The sequence below is a fragment of the Arachis ipaensis genome, chromosome B4 (genome assembly GCF_059453495.1).
Source record: "Arachis ipaensis isolate K30076 ecotype BB chromosome B4, ASM5945349v1, whole genome shotgun sequence".
Lineage (NCBI taxonomy): Eukaryota > Viridiplantae > Streptophyta > Magnoliopsida > Fabales > Fabaceae > Arachis > Arachis ipaensis.
The window spans coordinates 31421618-31442625 of NC_142439.1; the positions used below are offsets into that span (position 1 = coordinate 31421618).

Sequence of the window (21008 nt, forward strand, 5' to 3'; positions counted from 1 at the left end):
GAGATGGGTCAGGACACCACCATGCCTAGAGGGATCAAGAGGGCGTACTTAAATGATGAGGCTCAGTTATGGCACCAGATTTTGAGCAATTATGTGATGCCGAGTACTCATGAGACGGAGATCCCAGCTGCTATGATCACCCTCCTATGGTGTGTGTTGGAGGGTAAGGACTTTTATCTACCACGCTTTATCCGGCATTATATGGCCAGGATCCACGTCCGAGGCACCCTCCCTTTTCCGTATTTGGTTACACAGCTAGGCCGTCGAGCTGACGTGCCATGGGAGGATGCCGATGAGAGACCACCAGCAGCGGACTACAGGAAGATCATTCCTCACAGCAGGAACTTCCTAGCTTTGGGCTCTAGACCACCACCCTTCACTGCTACTGATGAGACAGCCCCACCGTATGCTGGACCCTCTTCTTCCACGGCTGCCCCTGCTGCCCCTGCTGCCACCACTACACCTCCACCTCCCTCTGAGCCCATATACCGCCTCATGCACCGCCTATTCCGACAGCTTGATCAGATGGAGTGCCGTAACCGGCGCCGGTATGAGAGATTAGAGCGTCGCAGCCAGTGACACTATTCGCATCTGAAGCTGATGATCCGACAGGGTGGTAACATCCCCTTCGAGCCCGACACACCATCAGAGCCATCAGAGGAGGAGGAGAATAAGCACGGAGAGGCGACTCACTTCCAGGAGGAGACCCATCAGCAGGCAGACACCGAGCAGGCTGCCCCGCATCAGGAGGTTACGCATCAGATCGAGGCTGCAGATCCGGAGATCCCGATCCAGTCAGCACCGCCTCTATAGCAGCCAGACCCTCAGCCCACCACCACCACAGAGCCTCCAGCTACCATCCCTACCAGTGATGACACCCCTTCACACCCGGCTTGACTGAGCATCAGGGACGATGCTTCATTTTAAGTGTGGGGAGGTCACCATCTCTGGCGTTTTATTTCGGTGAACCACTACATCTCTTTTTTCTTTTATTTTGGATATTTTTCTGTATTTTTCTTTTTACTGTTATTTTTTGAGTACTTATACATTGCTGCTCTGATGTATTTTTACTCTATTTTTGCATTTTGCATTTTGCATTTTTAATTCATATTTTTAGTTATTTAGTTTAGTTTGCAATTCTGACTTAGTAGTGGATTAATTAGTATAGTTTACCCTTTTTAGCATAAGATAGCATAGTTTAAATTGAAAAATATAAAAAAGGAAGTAAACTAGGAAATTGAACATAACAGATTTAAATCCATAAACCTTGTATATATAGCATTACATCATATAGTTAAGTTGACAACATTTCATCAAGGAGGAACATTAAAACTTTAAAGGCTACCCTAAATAATATTTTTATGAGAATAATGGGAATTTTTAACTAAATCTGCATAACATATATGAATGATATATGATGCTTGAGTTAGAGAACACACAGCCTGTGAGTCTTGAGCTTAATTGTATGATTGCATTCAAACCATAATTTCATTCCTGTGTGTTTTGCTTCTTTTTATTCTGATGTTCTTTACTTTGCGTTAATCTATATGTCCAATTATAGAATATAGATACATGCCAAAAGAATGATTGAGGCCATCATTTGATTTTAGCTCACTTACCCTAAAATAACCTACCTTTCACATCACCCTTGTTAGCCCCCTTGAGCCTTTAAAATCCCTTTTATTCTATTTAGCCACACTACTAGCCTTAAGCAGAAAAACAAAATAAAATCCCAAGTTGAATCCTTGGTTAGCTTAAGATAGAAAATTATGAATAGATTAAAATGTGGGAAACCTATTGGAAACATGGATGATAGAAACAAAAGGGTAGAAAAGTTAAAAGAAATAAAATAAAATTTGGGAAGCATGCTCATGAGAAATCAAAGTGATTCAATTACCATGTTCATTAAAAAAAAAAGTTATTTTTCAGCATTCAATAAAAGGGGATACAAAAGAATTCCCCAATGCAAAATAAAAGAAATGCACATGGGATAAAAACAAAATTGAAACATGAGCATGTAACAACAAGTGGGATAATATGGGAAAATTGGTAAAGAAGTTTTGTTCTACTAAATATGTATGTTAGGTGAGATCTTAGTCTAATTAAGGATTCACTTATTAGCTCACTTAGCCTTATACATATATCTTTACCTTTACCTTGGCCCCATTACAACCTTAATTAAAGACCTCATGATTTTTGGTATGACTGTACTCTATAATTGTTGATTGGTTAGATGAAGAACAAAGTTATAGAAAGTAAGAATAAAAAGAAAAGTATAGTGAATAAACCCAATAAACACTGAGTGACTAGAGGGTAAACACAAAATCCAGTGAGGGTTCAATAACTCATCAACATATATCTGTGCTTAATTTACTAATTGTTTTGCAAGTTTGTACAATATTTTTATTTCCCATCTCATTTGCTAAAATGCTTTATTAATTAAGGTTGGCTATATATATATATATATATATATATGACTCCTTGAGAATGTGAATTAACTTGACTACATGTAAGCTTTATATATGAGTAGATAAATTGAAATTGCATGACTTATTTAGGTAGATGCATTTATAATAGGTTGCATTGCATAACATTCCACCACTTTAACCTTACCTTATTCTTTACCTTGGATTTAGCATGAGGACATGCTATTGTTTAAGTGTGGGGAGGTTGATAAACCCATATTTTATGATATATTTTGTGCTTAATTTGAGTGATTTATTCAATCCTTCACCCACTTATTCATATTAATTGCATGGTTTTACTTTCCCTTCCTTATTATGCGATGTATGTGAAAAACATGTTTCCTAAGCTTTAAAATTTATTATTTTAATTACCTTTATTTCCATTCGATGCCGTGATTAGTGTGTTGAGTAGTTTCAGATCTTCTAAGGAAGGAATGACTTAAAGGATGGAAAGAAAACATATAAAAATAGAAGGAAAGCATAAAACGGAGCTTCTGAAGAAACTGGCATCCACGCGATCGCATGGACAAAGTAATCATGTGCCAAGCGCGAATCAGCAGCGACGCGGCCACATGACTGACGCGACCGCGCGCCTTAAGCAGAACGCACATGACACGGTCGCATGACTGATGCGATCGCGTGGCAAGAAAAGCTCCGAATGACGCGACCGCGTGACCCACGCGGACGCGTGACAGAGGCCACGCACCAGAAATTGCAGAAAACGCTCATAGCAAATTCTGAAGCCCTTTTTGGCCCAAATCCAAGTCCAGAAGGCATAGACCAGAGGTTATAAAGTGGGGGAACGCATCCATTCAGAGAGAGCTCGTATTTTTTATTACTTTCCATGATTTAGATTTAGTTTTGAGAGGGAGATTCTCTCCCTTCTCTCTTAGGATTAGGATTAGGATTTAGGACTTCTCTTAGTTTTTAAGAGTGACTCTCGATCCAGGTTTAATATTTACTTTAATTTATGTTTCTCTGCCGCTTTTACTTTAATGCTTTTATTCGTACCTATAAATGTTGCCAACTTGACTTATGAACCCTTTTCATGTTATGATTTGAATTAATGATTATTTGAGGTATTTCAGTTATTGATTGCTTTCTCCTTAATTTGTGTTACCATTGCTTTCCATCTAAGGACATTTTTATTCCAGCAATTTTACTTCTTCCCTTTTGGTCTTGGTTAAGAAATCAGTAACTTAACATTATTAAACTCAGCATAATTGATAATCGTTATCTTGCTAATTGAACTGAACTTCAATAATCCCAACTTTTTCTTAGGAAATAAATAGGATTCGAAGGTCAAACTAATTAGTCCCTTGACTTACCTTTACTTTAGTAAAGGTTAACTAAGTGGAATTAAGATTCAACTTTTACTATTGTTGAGAGGAATAACTAAGTTGGACTTCCAATTTCTCTTACCTTGCCAAAAGTTACTTTACAGTATTTATTTATTTTAATTGCCATTTACTCTACTTGTCATTCAAATCACTTGCTTTTCACCTTCTAAACCCTGATTACAACCTTTATAGCCAATAATAAGAACATACTTCCTTGCAGTTCCTTGAGAAGACGACCCGAGGTTTGAATACTCGGTTAACAATTTTTAAGGGGTTTGTTACTTGTGACAACCAAAACATTTGTATGAAAGGACTTTTGAAGGTTTAGAAACTATACTTGCAACGAGGATTTATCCGTAAATTTCTAGACCACGCAAAAATCCTCTCATCAGCGCTGTTGTGCCTCCATTGCCGCCGTCAATTCACATTCTGCTGTCGCCGAGGGAAGCCGCCGTCGCCGTCGTCTTCATCGTGAGTGGGTCGTTACCAGCTTCCACCGCCGTCACATCTCCCATCACCGACGACGCTGAGGACGTACAGGAGAGACAGACGCATGGAGAGAGGAAGACGGAGGAAAAAGGAGCGGGTCGTTGCATATTGCTTCATCAGGGTTTGTTGATTTTGTTATATTTTTCTGATTGAATCCATATAATTGCAATAGTTTTTTCCCTTTGGCTAGTTCAGGGCTTAAGATTTTACACTCTAAATTTAGCTAGTTTAGGCCTTGACATAAATTTAAAGTTTGTTAACATATTCTAAATTATTATTTACATGCAGTTTAATTACAGTGGTCTTGAGATTTAATTTTGATTCTTGTCTTCATTCATTTCCTGTGTGTTCTTTCAAGACTTTACATTATTACAAAGAATTCATCGATGATGTATAGGAAAAAGGTTCATTACAAATCTGAGTGTTGATTTTTTGTAACGAGTATTTTAAATTAATATTTGATGATAAATCTCTCCACATAAGCACACTTAATTACATTATAAACCTAATTGAGTTATCTGTAGTGATATATAATTGGCAAAGATTGTAGCATTTTTTGGAGAAAATTAATTAACTTTTATGTTGATTTTTTTATTTTTTTTAATGCCATAATTGCATTATAACTTGTGAATCCCATTTTCTTTTTTATATTCAATATTTTGACAAGATGCCATGGTTTATAATCTATTGATACTTGCCTTTTTCATGCTTAATCTGTCTGATTTAGAGATATTTTGGAGTTGACTAAGGCTTTTAAAGTGAAAAAGGCTGATGCAAAGGCATATATATTTGAAATCCATATTACTTTCCTTTCTCCAATACTGAATGAATTGCAAAAGTGAGTGAGTATGGTGTTAGCACTTCTCTTTTCAAATGATTGTTTGATTAATTCCAAATTATTGGTTAAGCATATCAAGATATGCAGATGTAGAACTAGTATCTAATTAATAGCTAGAATTTTGTACCTAAATAGAAGATTTTGATGAAAGGATAAAGACTATATGCTTTACTGATTTAAATATTTGAAAACCCCTGAACTTGCTTATGGTTTGTCTGGATTTTTGGCTTGGAAGGATTCTACATTCTAACTTGTAATTGGTATCCAAATTGTTGTGGTTTTTTTTATCTCTATCACTCTTTCTGAACTGCATTTTGTTACAGATATTCAACTTAAAGATTAGTTTTCAACCACAAATGATGGTGCTCTCAAGGTTGTGGTTAATGATTGTGATTAATGATGGAGGGTGCTGTGAATGTGGTTTTGGGAAATGCTCCTGAAATTGGGGATGCTTTACTTGTAAGTCCTCAGGTTCTGTCAGTATGAGATTTTAAAAACATATTATGTTACAGGTATAATTGATCAGCTGAATGAACTTTTCAACCTTATTTAGGTACGCAAAATCACATTCACATGCTTAACAACTGTTGGAAAGAAATTGATGGCATGTTCTGTTGAGACAGTAGTAAAAAAAGTATGCTAAGATGTTCAGATGAATTTTTTTATATAAAAGATCTAGAAAATTTTATTCAAATAGATTTCTACCCAACCCGATATAATATTTAATTTTTTTTCTCTTAAACTTTTAGGTATCTCTGGAACTTGGTGGCAATGCACCGTGCATAAATTTTGATGATGCTAACATTGATATTGCAGTTAACGGAACTATAAGTTAAAGGATGAAATACATGTCGATTAACATGATGATTTTGTTTAAGCTGTTATTTGTAAAGATATGATGTGTCTGATTATGTTAAACAGTGACAAGTGATTCTTGCAAAAATATTCTATCATAATCTGGAAACAGTTAGTATAAATGATCATAATTATTATGGTTATTTAAGTTAATAGTGTGAGATTATACAAAATTTTTTAATAAATTGCTTTGTCAAGGTTTAAACTCTACTATTCAATTGTTACATTGATAGGTGAAAGCCATCAAAAGAATTGCTGAGTATGTTGCTCAACTGAAAAAGAGTTGGGAAATGACATGGTAAGAATTTTAGAGTTCGTATTCATTGTTGAATAATGCGAGTATAATTTTTTGTTTTTCCTGTGCATTTAAGGAAAAACAAATCTTGTTTCTTAAGCTAGTGTTTTTGGGTTGGTGGTCTTTTCAGGTGTGTGGCACTTGTGTGGCACTTATTAGAAGTTTCTCCATGAGAAAGGAGCTGTATGAACATGATGGAGTTTGTAATTTGTAGTTTACATTTTGGAGATTTATAATTCCTTATTTTTCTTGTCCTATGTATCTATCTAGTTCATTAGGGTTCTTTAATGTGTCTTGTTAGTTTGTACTTTAAAGTTTATATGTTGAATATTTATAAAACAATCTTAGTTAAATGAAAGATATTTGAACTATCTATGTTATTATATATTATATAAATATTGACTTGTTGAGTGAACTAGTTAATATATTAATTAATTAAAAAATAATATAATTTAACAAATTATGTGTGTAATTTGTATTAAAAAAATTATTACAAAATAAATAGTGTTTTGTAACTAAAGAAAAAAAAATTACAAAATCAAGTTATATTTTGTAACAAAATTTTATGATAGGAAAAAATATATTGTCACAAAAAATATTTTGAAGATCAAAATTTGTTATCACATTTGTAACGATTTTTGGTTTTTTGCATCAGAAAAATTTGTTACAAAATATTACTTTGAATTGTAACAGTTCTATTTTTTGTTACAAAAACTTTTTGTAACGGGACATACTGCAACGACCCTTTTTTTGTTACAAATTTTTTTGTTACAAATATTGCTTTTTCTTGTAGTGTATTACTTGGACGACCCGGTGCACTTGCCAGTTCAGTTTGTGAGTCACAAATTCGCACACCAATAAGCAACAACGTAACTCGATGTGAACTATGATGTAATCAATGATCTTTCGGGCATATATGTATAATATTACTACGTTTTATGTGTTTTCTATGCTTCATGCAGACATTATTTGTCTAATTATTATCTTTTCCGTTATATCTATATATCTGACACGCGATCTCGATTAGCGCTATAGACTCATACGTATATATTTAATATAAGGTCTAGAGTCTCTAAGAAAAGTTGTGAAGTAGCGCCTGACGGCTAGCATTGGTCATGACATGCTATAAGTTAGGTCGTTACAAATGGTATTAGAATAGTTCATCCTTAGTAGAACTTGGGGATAGACTGACCATACTTCACTGCATGCTATGCTTTTGTGTATTCATGCTGTTAGGGTATCTTTGATGATACATTTTGCATGATTGCTTGTGAGCATATATTTTGGAAATGTTAGCACTAAAATTGGATATGTTAAGATTGATTGCCTTAATGTTGATTGTTTAGTGTTAAAAGGACCTCAGGGTGTGTGTGGTTGGGGGAATATTAGAGTATTTCCAGTAATATTTAGATGGGAATATTTTATTCCCATGTTTGTTTCAAAGTTTAAAAAAGTATCATCGGGTAACTTTTATTTCTTGGAATCAAAATCCCACTAATTTTATTCCCATCTCTTCCCTGATTATCTTTAATTCTAATGGGAATGGAATGTGCATAACAAAGTAAAAAGATCAAAATACCCTTGTTAATTTAACTCTAACCCTTCTTTTCAAATTTTTTCTAACTCATTTGAAAAAATGAAACCTTAGCAGAGAGCCCTTCTCCATGGAAACCAAACCCTAGTGAGCTTTTTCTTCAAATTCATGGAGGCTCCACCGGCATCGATGCCGCCTCACCACTGCTTTGAATTTGCACGACCACCGCGCTCCTTATTCTAGAAGGAAATCGTTTCACGTTCGTGTTCATCATCAGAGCTCACCTCGGTTCACCGCCACTGTATTTTCGCGGCCATCGTCGCGACTTTGTTCGTAGGGATGGCAACACCACCTGAACCCGCTGGTACCTACCCCGCCTTTACCCGTTCGGGGTGGGTTTTTAGCGGGGCGGGTTCTTGGGTGGGGCGGGGCCAGGCCGGGTTTAGGTACTACCCGCCCCAGTATATATATAATATATAATTTTAATATATAATATGTGTAATATATGTAAAATAATTGGTAAAATAATTGATAATATTGTATCATATTTAAAAATTTACTTTAATTTATGTTATGTATGTGATGATGGTTATATAAATTTTGAAATTTAATTTTATTTATTAGATTTTAATAATTATAGGGGCGGGTAGGGGCAGGTAGGGTACCCGCGGGGCGGGTTAGGGTTCAACCATTTACTACCCATGGGTAGGAGCAGGGCGGGTTTTATGCGGGTTATTGTCAGGCGGGGCAGGATCGGGTAGAGCAAAAACCCGCCTCTACCCGCCCCGTTGCCACCCCTATTTGTTCAGATCCTTCGTGTTGTGTGGTCGCGTCTGGCCTCTCTCCTTCGTCTAAGCTCGGTTGCTCGCGTGTCTCTCGCCTCCCCGTCTGTTCGAGTTGTGCTTCCTATTTGTGTCGTCTCCCTCCTCGCGTCTGTTCGAGTTGTGCAACCTTGTTCATCCTTTTCAAGCACAGAATCTTCTTCTTCAGGTAAGGATTTTAAACTGTTAACACTGTATGGCTTTCTAGTTGTCCTATGATTAGTCACTAATAAGTAGAAATCGAACTGATTTGCATGAGACAATAACTAAATCAGAGATTGATATCATGCAATAATAGTCTTTGAGATGAAATGGTGATCATTGATTTTTTTTCCTGAGTTTGTATGAACTTAACTGAATTGCCAACCATATAGTTAAAGTGAAGTCCTCTGAATAAAAAACACATAACAAGAGCTCTGACCTCATTGATTATATTCTTTCTTCTTTTGTGATTGACTGGTGCAGAAGACATGTTGGCATCGTTTTGATTAGGGCTAATACTTCTTTCTGTCTACTCATTCATGTTTTTATGATAATGATTCATGTTTAAAAGGATTTTTAGAAAAAAAACATCAATTCAATTTGTGAATAAGTTGTATGATTCTGCTGGCTGTCACATTTTGTTATGTGAAACAAGTTTTTTTTTTAAATATTGGTTATGTTTTTGCCAGGAGTATGTGCATTGAGTTGCATGATGGAGATTTTCTCCAATGTTGTGTTTGAGAGTTTGCTACTACGGTTGTTATTTTTTTGGACCATGATTGACTGAGTGATTTCTTTAGACTTGTGTTGTATGCATTTGATTCTTAGTTGTGAAGCAAAAGAAGATTTTTTTAGTACTACTAAATATGATTCATGCAAGAGCCGATATTAATCTTTGACTAGGTTTGCATTATTATTGATGATATATGGTGTGTGATAAATGCATGAAATCGAACAAATCGAAATAGTGCTTGTAGTATATATTGAGTATGTTTGTCTAAGATCCTAAGAGAAACACTTCTTTGTTAGTAGTAGAAGAAACAAATTTTGACTATCTCATTAACTTTTGACTTAACTGTCCAATTTGTAATTTGTATATATCTCTAATAAGTATTCTTCCTTAATTTGAGTCAGAGTTTGCATTTTAGTTTAGTTGGTTCCAAGTCATTATTATTGCATCATCATATAAATGAGTCACTACTCAAGTCCATGTTGGTAAATATAGTTATGAAAACAGCCACCTAATTTACCAAGTATAGTCAATTCAAAAAAGTCTAAGTTGTTATTCAATATGAATAATTGAACCCGGGGGAGTTATAATTTTAGAAGAAATGTTTGTTGGATCAAAATGGTAATAGACATGAATGCAGGTTATCCAGGGTAAAGCATATTTAATTAAAGATTAATTGTTTTTTTATTGCTTCAGTCCCTTTTTATTTATTAGTGACTTGGTACAATATATGCAATTTTTGGGCCTAGACAGATCCATATTGTTGATTCGTTTGACTGTTATTTACATCAATACAATTTTTTCAGTGACAAATCCAAGTTTCTTTGAAGTTGATAAGCATTTTATTTCAGATTTGCCTCTGCCTTCTTTTATTATTATCTTTAGTTTTAGATATAGGATAATTACTTCTTTGTTACTTGCTAAATGGCTAAGCTCGTGAACTTTTTTTAAAAGCAAACAGGGCGTTGAAAAAATTGAGTTATTTTCATTTTAAAATGAAAGGATAGAGAGTTCATTTCATTTCAAACAGTAATGATGATGATGAGTTGCATTCATTTTAAGGAACTGGAATCAATAATCTGTTAACTTCTGATTTTGGCTGCTGCATTTGACTACTATCTTAGATTAACTTTTTATTACTATTAAATTAAAAAAATTATAATATAGAAGTGAAAATCTAAATGAATCCTTGACGAGCTTGATAGCATGGATTGTAGGAAAAAATTGCTGTGCCTATTTCTTATCCACTACTTCTTTTTTGTCAAACCTGTTTTCTATGTATATAATAAATGTTATTATTAAGGTGAATCTCAAGTTTTAGGTGTGTTAGATACTCTATTTCTTTTGATAAGTATCGTTAAATATATGTTATTTTATATGGTTGATTCTTTTGATTAATGATATGTATTGCATACTTGAATTTATTTACAAAGTTTGAATGTCCTCTAGCTAAATATTTTAATGTTTTTTTTGACAGAATAGATCCCAAATAGAAGATGAGAGTTATTTCCTGCTTGATTTTACATTTTGAATTGACGAATGACCTTATGATTAAGTTGTTGATGATTTTCTATGTTTTAATTATATTGCAATTGAGAAAAAAAGAAAATGGAATAACAGTTACAGTAGGAAAGTAATAAGGGATGTTAGTGTCGATATAATTATTTACTTTAGCAATCTAGCATGTATAGAAAACACAAGAATGGATAGGCGAGCCTTTCATGCATTGTATAACATGTTTAAAGAGGTTGGAAAGTTAGAACCAAGTAGGAATATAGGTGTGGAAGAAATGGTTGCGATGTTTTTACATATTATAGCACATGGCATCAAAATTAGAGTAATATAGAGACGATTTGTGAGATCTGAAGAAATAATTAGTAGGCGGTTTAATGATGTATTGCTTGATATTTTGAGATGTCATAATCTCTTACTGAAGAAACCTCAACCATTTAGCCAGGATAGAATGGATGAATGATGGAAATGGTTCAAGGTAATTTATCTTGCTAATGTTATTAAACCTAATATGCTTGGTGTAATTTAGGATTGCGTTAATTGATATCTGTTTTTGGATTTTAGAATTGCCTAGGAGCCTTGAGGCTGATAAGCCTAGATATCGAAACAGAAAGGGTGACATAACAACCAATGTGCTTGGAGTGGTTGCTCCCGATATGCAATTTATCTATGTATTGGCGGGTTGGGTGGGTTCAACGGCGGATTCTAGGGTATTGCGAGATGCACTATTTCACAATGGGTTTAGTGTTCCCCAAGATATTTTATTGAGACTTTAGTATGTTATCAAAATAACCATTTGATCTTTTATTAATTTTGTTCAATTTTTATATGTCATCACACTAGGTCATTACTACTTATGTGATGCTGGATACATGAATTGTGAAAGATTTTGGCACCTTATAGAGGACAAAAATATCGTTTGAGTTAGTTTAATCCACATAATCAATCTAGTACAGCTCAAGAGCTTTTTAATATGAAACACTCACAAGCTAGAAATGTTATTGAAAGAGCATTTGGAGTATTGAAAGCAAGATGCGGAATTTTAAGAGGAATGTCATTTTATCCTATTAAGACTCAAGGAAGAGTTATAACTGCATGTTGCCTTTTGCATAATCACATTAGAAGAGTGATGGTTGTGGATCCTATTGATGAGATAGTAGATCAAAATATGCTTGGAGTAGATGGTGGGATGATCCACCATATTGAAACGGGCGATGCTTGGGGTAGATGGAGGGATCAATTTGCACAAGAAATATGGAACTAATGAAGGAGAAGACATCACACTCGATAATTGTGTTCATTTTTCTATGTATGAGGCTGTCTATTGTGACATTGATTTCATTTTATTGATGTGTTTGTTCTTGTACAAGAGTTGTGCATGTATGCCTGCTAGTAAGTTTTAACTTTTGAGATTTCTTTGTAACTTTATTTTGGATAATAGTAAAGCTTTTTAATACATATGCGGTTAGAATTGTTGAGATTTTTTTTTTTATATAAGTTCAACTATGAATTATGAGACGAATTATAAATTATGAATTTTTGAAAATTTAGATAAGTATTTTGTGTTAGTTTTAATTGTGATAATGTTAATTTAGAAAATAATTTTAGCTAAAGATATTTGATATTAGGGGTATTTTAGTAAATTTAAAAAAAATTAGAATTAATAATAATTTAACTAAAGATATTTGATATTAGGGGTATTTTAGTAAATTTAAAAAAATTAGAATCAATATTTGATATTAGGGATATTTTAGTAAATTTAAAAAAATTAGAATCAATAATAATTTTAGTTAAAGATATTTGATATTAAGGATATTTTAGTAAATTTAAAAAAATTAAAATTATTAATAATTTTAATTAAACATATTCAATATTAGAGATATTTTAGTAAATTTAAAAATAAAATAAAAATAATATTTTATTATATTATATTTATTTAAAAAATTAGAGTCTAAAAAATTTAATTAAAAATATTTTATTTTATTATATTTATATTTTGTTATATGTATTTACTAAATTTAATCATTGATATTCTAATTGAAAATTTTAAGGGCATTTTGGACAAAGTATTCACAATTTTCAAAAACACAAAATATGAACGAAACAAAAACTAACACATTCCTAGGCATATTATTAATATTCCATGGATTTTACTTTTACAAACCAAACATAGGAATCCTATATACTTGGTAATACTATTCCAAGAAATCATATTCCTAGTATAAAAATTAATCCTTCAACCAAATACATCCTCAGTGTCTGCAAACAGGCATAGCCCCTGTCAATCGAATCCGAATTTCGAGCCGGCATTTGACTCGACCGCCTTGCTAGAATCTAGGAACCCAATGGCTACAACTGTGGATGATTCCGTCGCTGCAACCAACAAAGCGGTGAAAAGAATAGAACAATAGTAGGGGAATGGTAATGGGAACGACCATGGAAATGGAAACAGATCGGGAACCAGCGTACACGAGGGGGATAGGCCAAGACTTTGGCATCTTTTCTTAAAGTTAATTCGCCTAATTTTTCTGGAACCACCAACCTGATCAGGGTAGATGATTGGTTTTGCGCCATGAAACGGGCTCTGCAGGTGCAACATGTCCCTGAAGAACAACAAGTGGAGTTTGCGTCTTACATGATGAAGTGAGATACACAAAATCAGTTGTTGGGATAAGGAGGCACTGAGATCACTTGGGTCAATTTCAGCACTGAGTTCTACAAGAAGTATTTTCCTCCATCTGCTCATACCGCCAAAGAGTTAGAATTGCTGCAATTGAGGCAGGGAAGCACGATGGTGGCCGAGTACACCTAAAAGTTTGAGGACTTGTGCCGATTTTTGAAGGTGTGTCAATGGAATCTTATGGAGTATGAAGAGTGGAAGTGTATTAAGTATGAGGGAGATCTCAGGGAGGAGCTATTAGTCTTAGTAGATTGATGAGCGAATATTTTATACTCCTTTTGGCATCATTTTCATATAGTTTTTATTATGTTTTATTTAAGCTTTATTATATTTTCATAGGTTTTAGTGAAAAATTTATATTTTTGGATTCTACTTTGAGTTTGTGTGTTTTATGGTGATTTCAGGTATTTTTTGGCTGAAATTGAGGAGCTTGAGCAGAAGTCTGATTTAGAGACAGAGAAAGGACTGCAGATGTTGTCAGGATCTGACCTCCATGCACTTGAAGGAGCATTTCTGGAGGTACAGAAGTCAAAATTGTGCGCTTTCAAAGGCTATGAAAAGCTAACATCCAGGACTTTTCAGAAATATATAATAGTCTATACTTTGCTTTGAAAATGAAGGCCCAAAACTGGCGTTCAATGCCAGCTACCAGCCCATTCCTGGCGTCCAACGCCCAAAGGGGAGTGGCTGGCGTCCAAACGCCCAAAAAGGGGTCCCAAGCCAGCGTTCAACGCCTCTAAGGAGTCCTAGCACATGGAAACAGTCAAGATTTGCCCAAACACTCACCAAGTGGGCCCCAGAAGTGGATTTTCACACTACAAGACTAGTTTATCTTATTTTCTGTAATCTTTAGTTGTTAGATTAGTATATATAGAACAAGGATCACCCTTGTTCAGGACTTTATGCCATATTTTTGAATTACATTATTTCTTTGTACAGTATGAGTCACTAACCTCCTAAGGTTAAGGTTAGGAGCTCTGCTGATTCTCATGAATTAATGATATCACTATTTTATTTCAATCTATGCTTGATTCTATTCTAAGATGTATCTTCGTTCTTTATCCTAATGGATTTGGAGTGTAACTTGACCGTCATCCCAATTCCACATGGGTTCTTGCGAGTCCTTGATGGGATAGTATTGAACCACAAGCTTGATTATACATCTCTTAGACGGCTAATCCACAACTTCATTGGGTACTTCTCGAGACATCAGTGCAGCCGAGGTGCAGAGCGATTAGGGCCTTTGTTGTATAGGCTAGAACCCAAGGAGCAGTGTTCTCCGATCCAGAAGATCTAACCTTGTCTGTGGCATTTTGAGTAGGATCACTAAGGGAATGGACTGCTAGAGCTTCACCCTCGTTCAGATTGGATGACCGCTGACCCGACGTTTGATCTGAAGTAGAGAAGATTAATGACCGCTGACCCGGCGTTAATCATATATAGCCTGCCATGGAATGAATCAATCAGAAGTTGGAGTAGATGGTGAGAAAAGTTGATCCAGAAGGAAGAAGCATCTCCGAAGCCTCAACCGTTCTCATACCATAGGTTTCACACTTATCCAGTAACGTTTTATTTATTTATCTGTTTTATGTGTTTTCTCGTGACAACTATCTTTTCTATCCGCCTGACTAAGATCTGCAAGGTATCCACTGCTTGCTCAAACCAACAATCTCCATGGGATCGACCCTCACTCACCTGAGGTATTACTTGGACTACTTGGTATACTTGCCGGTCTATCTGTGCGAAGCATGTGGAGTTAGTTTCGTGCACTAATATTTTGGCGCCGTTGCCGGGGATCGTTCGGATTTGACAAACTATCGGATTATATTGTTGCTTAGATTAGGTACTTTTTACTATTTTGTTTGAGTCTTTTGTTTTCTTTTCAAAAAATTTTCAGAACTTTTTCTTTTCTTTATTAATCTTTTTCTTTTGTTTGAGTCTTTTGTTCTTGTTCTTGTTAAAGTTTCGAACTTTCTTAGTGTCTTTTTCCAAAAATTTTCAAAAGTGAGTCTTTTGTTTGAGTCTAGTGTCAATTCTTAAGTTTGGTGTCCTTTGTGTGTTCTTTATTTTCTTTGAATTTTCGAATTGTTCTTGAGTTTTCTTCTTGGTATTCAAGTTCTTATTTATTTTCTTATTTTGATCTTAAAATTGTTAAGTTTGGTGTCTTTTGGTGTTTTTCTTTTGAAATTTCGAAAAACTAGTATCCTTTGATCTAAAAATTTTAAGTTTGGTGTCTTTTGGTTATTTTTCTCTTTCTTCATTAATTCAAAAAAATAAAAAAATATATTTTCTATCTTCATTCAAATTTTCAAAAATCTTGTTTTCTCTTCTTATCTTAATTTAAAAATTTTAAAGTTTGTTGTTTTCTTGTTAGTAAAGTCAAATTTCAAATCTTATCTTTCTTTTAAATTTTAAAATTCAAAAATTTTCAAATCTTTATATTATCTTTGGTTTATCTCTCTTTAAATTTCAAATTATTATCTTATCTTATCTTAATTTTAAATTTCAAATTTAAATCTTTTTCAAAAATCAAATTTCAAATCTTCACTATATCTTATCTTTTCAAATCTTTTTTCAAATCTTATCTTATTTCAAATTCAAATTCAAAATTTAAAATTCAAATTTCAAAATCTTATCTTATGCTAATTCAAATTCAATTTTTAAAATTCAAAATTTAAATTCAAATTTCAAATTTCAAAATTAAATCTTTTTCAAATCTCCTATCTTATCTTATTTTCAAATCTTTCTTAATTAGTTATTTGTTTTCTCTTCTATCTTTTTCTAAACTTCCTAACTAATTCTTCTCTCTTCTATTTTTGAAAATTTCTTAATTCTTTCTCTCTCTTCTTTTTTGAAAATTACCTATTTAATTTTCAATTCTTTTTAGTCAATTAGTTATCTTAGCCTTTAATTTTCTTTTTGAATTTAATTAATAAATAAAAATAAAAACAAAAATATTTTAATTTTATTTTTTCTTTTTACTTTTTAATATCTAATCTTTCCTACCTTTCTTCACCATGAAACCAAATGGGAATGAGCAGTTCAGAAGAACTTTGGGGTCCTATATAGCCCCCACTCCTGACTTCTATGGGAGAAGTATCAGTATACCCCCATTGGAGCAAGTAATTTTGAGCTAAATCCTTAGCTTATTACTCTGGTGCAGTAAAATTGCCAGTACTCTGGACTTTTGCAGGAAAAGCCTACTGAGTTCCTGGCAAATTTTTTACAAATTGTTGAAGCAGTACACACTGAGGGAGTAGATCAGGATGTCTACAGACTGCTACTCTTTTCCTTTGCTGTAAGAGATCAAGCAAAGAGGTGGTTAGATAACCAACCCAAATCTAGCTTGAAAACATGGAAGCAGCTAGTAGACAAGTTTCTGAATCAATACTTTCCCCCAAGGAAGTTAACCCAGTTAAGACTGGACATCCAAGGCTTCAAGCAAGAGAATAATGAATCTCTTCATGATGCCTGGGGAAGGTATAGAAGAATGCTACGGAAATGCCCCACTAAAATGTTTTCATAATAGGTGTAATTAGACATCTTTTATTATGGCTTAACAGACATGGCTAGGATGTCTCTAGACCACTCTGCTGGTGGTTCTATACATATGAGAAAAATAATTGAAGAGGCTCACAAACTTATTGAGATAGTTTCCATGAACTAGCATCTGTACTCGGTTGATGAGACTTCCATGAAAGGAGAGGTTAAGGCAATATCTACTGAGTCTAACCCTCCAGAACAAAATGGTTCATTGGCTCAGCAGCTACACGCCCTTGCATAGCAGTTGCTGGAGTTGCAAGAGGCTTTGCGAGAAACTCAGGTTTCCAACAGGAATGTAGAAGCACAGCTGAGTCAAACAAAACAATAATTATCTAAACAAATTAAAGATGAATGTCAAGCGATCCAATTGAGGAGTGGGAAAATATTGAACACCCAACCTCAAAACAACAGGAGACCAGGGGAAGAAAACTGATAGAGGACAATCAGACTGCTGTCCAAGACACCTCTGAGGACGTTGCACGTCCAAAGAGGAAAGTCATTGGCATTCAATGCCAAGAAAGGGTGCTCATTCTTAGAGTTAAACGCCCAAAGGGGGGCAGCACTCTTGGCGTTTGTTCATGTCCTGGGTCGAGCTGTACGACCCGGGCTGATTAAAGACAAGTCGACCGACCTCTTCAGGTCTGGAATTTCCGATCTCTTCTCAAAGAGCTCGGCCAAATCACTACAGGGAGCCCAAGCCGGCCCAAATAAAAGGACATAGATCAAATCTAAAGGAACTAAAGCCTAGAAAGATAAGGGCGGTTCCTCTTGAAGATAAGATGACTTCATTCAGAAGATAAGATAAGATAACTAACTTATCTTATCCGGAAAGGTCAACCTACACTACTATAAATACACTGGAGCACCCAGGTATAACTCATACTCTGATTCTACTAAAAACCTGCTTAAAGCCCTTGCTAACTTAAGCATCGTTGTCCCTTGTAGGTACCACCACCCTCCGGTGACGAAGGATCAGCAGCACCATCTAGTCCAACAAGTCGGACACGTCAGCTTCGGCCACTACTGCAGATTTCAACTGGGATCGACCAACAGTTTCAGGTAACCCTCGGAACATTGGCGCCGTTGCCGGGGAACCTGGAAGTCATCCCATCACCATGGCGAATGACCATGACAACAACCACAACTCTGGTTTGGTAGACAGAACGCCAAACAAAAACACGGACGCCACACCCAAAGATACACCTCAGCAAAACGGAGAGAAGCATTCTCCAAATTTAAAAATTTTAGAAGCCCTCCGAGAACAATAAGATCGGCTTAAGCAGCTCGAACAGGAGGCTGAACATCAGTGAGAGGCTGAAAGAGACCTCCGAAGAGAAACCAGGCGTTGCCGAGAACTAGAAGATAAGCTCGCGAAACTGGAAGCCGACCTCAAAACCAAAACTACTCGCCCCAACGACGAAGATAACTCCCACAAAGACCAAGATCCCTTCACCAAAGAAATCATGAAAGCTAAGGTTCCAAAGGATTTTAAAGCTCCCGACATGACCCCATACGACGGTACCTCCGACCCAAGCCATCATCTCAGCAATTTCAGAAGCAGAATATACCTCACCGATGCCTCGGACGCTATTCGTTGCAAAGCCTTCCCGACAACCCTAACAAAGACAGCTATTAAGTGGCTCGACAGTCTGCCTCCCAGATCCATCACAAATTTTGATGACTTAGCCAAGAAGTTTCTTGCTAGATTTTCCATTCAGAAAGACAAAGCCAAACACGCCCCAAGCCTATTAGGAATCAAACAAGGAGATCGGGAGAGTCTTCGATCTTACATGGAAAGATTCAATAAAGTATGCCTGGATATACAAAGCCTACCAACAGAAGCAACCATCATGGGTCTCATCAATAGCCTGCGAGAAGGACCCTTTAGTCACTCTATATCAAAGAAACATCCAACATCTTTAAATGAAGTGCAAGAACGGGCAGAGAAGTATATCAACATGGAAGAAAATTCTCGGTTAGGAGAAACCTCAAAATCCGGATTCTCTTACTCCTACCGGGATAAGGATAAAGAGTCCAAGAAAAACGAAGATCAATACGAAGAGAAGCCTAAAAAATACCAAAATTATACCCCTCTTCGGGTATCTCTTGTGGACGTTTTCCGAGAAGTATGCCATACCGAGAAGATTCCACCACCTCGTCCAATCAAAAGTAAAAAAAGAGGGGGAAATCGGACATAATACTGTGAGTACCACCGAATCTATGGATACCCTACAAACGAGTGCTTCGACTTAAAGAATGTCATAGAAAAATTGGTAAGAGAGGGGCGACTAGATCGATACTTAGCCAACAAAATGGATGAATCCAGAAAAAGAGGATGGGATGAAGAGGTCGGACGAACTGAACGACCACCCCGCACCCCGGACAGGCATGTTCATATGATAAATGGAGGATTCGCAGGAGGAGGGATCTCCAAATCATCTCGCAAAAGACACCTTAAAGAAGTATATCATGTTGAAGGAGAGGAAGGATCACCCGACCTCCCTACTATTACTTTTACCCAAGAAAATACGGTAGGCGTCCTCCCGGGACACGATGATCCCATGGTCATTACTATCATATTGGCCAATGCCAACCTCCACCGCACATTGGTGGACCAAGGGAGCTCGGCGGATATCTTGTTTAAATCCGCCTTCGACAAACTCGGCCTACAAGAAAAAGAGCTCAGAGCATATCCGAACAGATTGTTTGGACTAGGAGACACTCCAATCCAACCCCTTGGATATATTTCACTACACACAACCTTTGGAAAAGGAACCCGGTCAAGGACACTCAACATAGACTACATCGTAGTCGACGTAAGCTCGGCCTACAATGCCCTGATAGGTCGAACAATGCTAAATCAGCTTGCCACAGTAGTTTCAAATCCACATCTATGCTTGAAGTTTCCAACCCCAGAAGGGATAGTCACGATAAAAGGAGACCAGAAAATTGTGCGACGCTGTTACAATGAAAGTATAAACCTTAGAGGAAAAGGAGAAGAATTCAACATTATCGAACTCGAAAGAGTTCGAGCTCAGGAAAAACTTCGTCCACAACCTGAGGGCGAGATCGAGGAAGTCCAGATCGGAGATATTCTAGATAAAACAACGAATATTGGGGCGACTTTGAAGAGAGACACAAAGGGGTCTCTGATACAGTTCCTAAGAGATAATGCCGATTGATAAGCAAAAATTGTTGTCGGTCTAGATTTTCTCTTGTAGAAATAAGAATTTCGTTGTAAGCATAGCTCCAAACCAACAAACAACTCTCGCATCAAATTAAAATATGGTTTTGTCACATGTACAAACCCCAAATAAGAATTAACCGAAGTATTTAGACTCCAGGTCGTCTCACAAGGAATTGCAATGAAGTGAATGATTATTGGCATTGGAGGGGTAAAAGGGGGGTTTGGTTGATAATTGGGCAAGAAAATAAATGGCAAGAAAAGTAATTCGAACAAGTAACTAAAGAAAGCAAGTAATAAAGGGAGACATTCATGGCAAGTGTTGAGATCATAGGCTTTCTATCCTAGTCATGCAATGATTAATTCATCTTATTTAGTCAACTCCAACAAATAGGGAGAAAGTCAAACAAGACTAATCAATCATACCACAATAATAACAAGAATTTATCTTATTACGTCATCTCCAACATTGGAAGAAGGTATCATATTATCTTCCATGAGAGAAAGTCTAATAAGACTAGCTAATCTCAATCCAAAAGTCCTAATCAACTTACTGATTAAATTAGCAAAAGATTAGCGTCAATGGAAATAATATTAGCTAACAACTCTAGATCACCAACATAAGTTGGGTTTTCATGACTCAAGATTTCCCAATTACTCTTTCCAAGCCAAGAATGCTCAAAATCTACTCTAAAACCCAACCAAGCATTTTGTCAAACACTTGGTGGGTACAAAGGGAA

General features: G+C 35.6%; 1 protein-coding gene across 1 annotated transcript; it reads left to right on the forward strand.

Annotated features, from left to right (window-relative positions):
- Positions 1-11323: 11323 nt before the first annotated feature.
- On the forward strand, positions 11324-12125 carry LOC107636267 (uncharacterized). The gene is made up of 3 exons (XM_016339789.1): positions 11324-11339; positions 11426-11571; positions 11934-12125. Exons 1-3 carry the CDS (start codon positions 11324-11326, stop codon positions 12123-12125), a joined length of 354 nt encoding a protein of 117 aa, XP_016195275.1.
- Positions 12126-21008: the final 8883 nt, after the last annotated feature.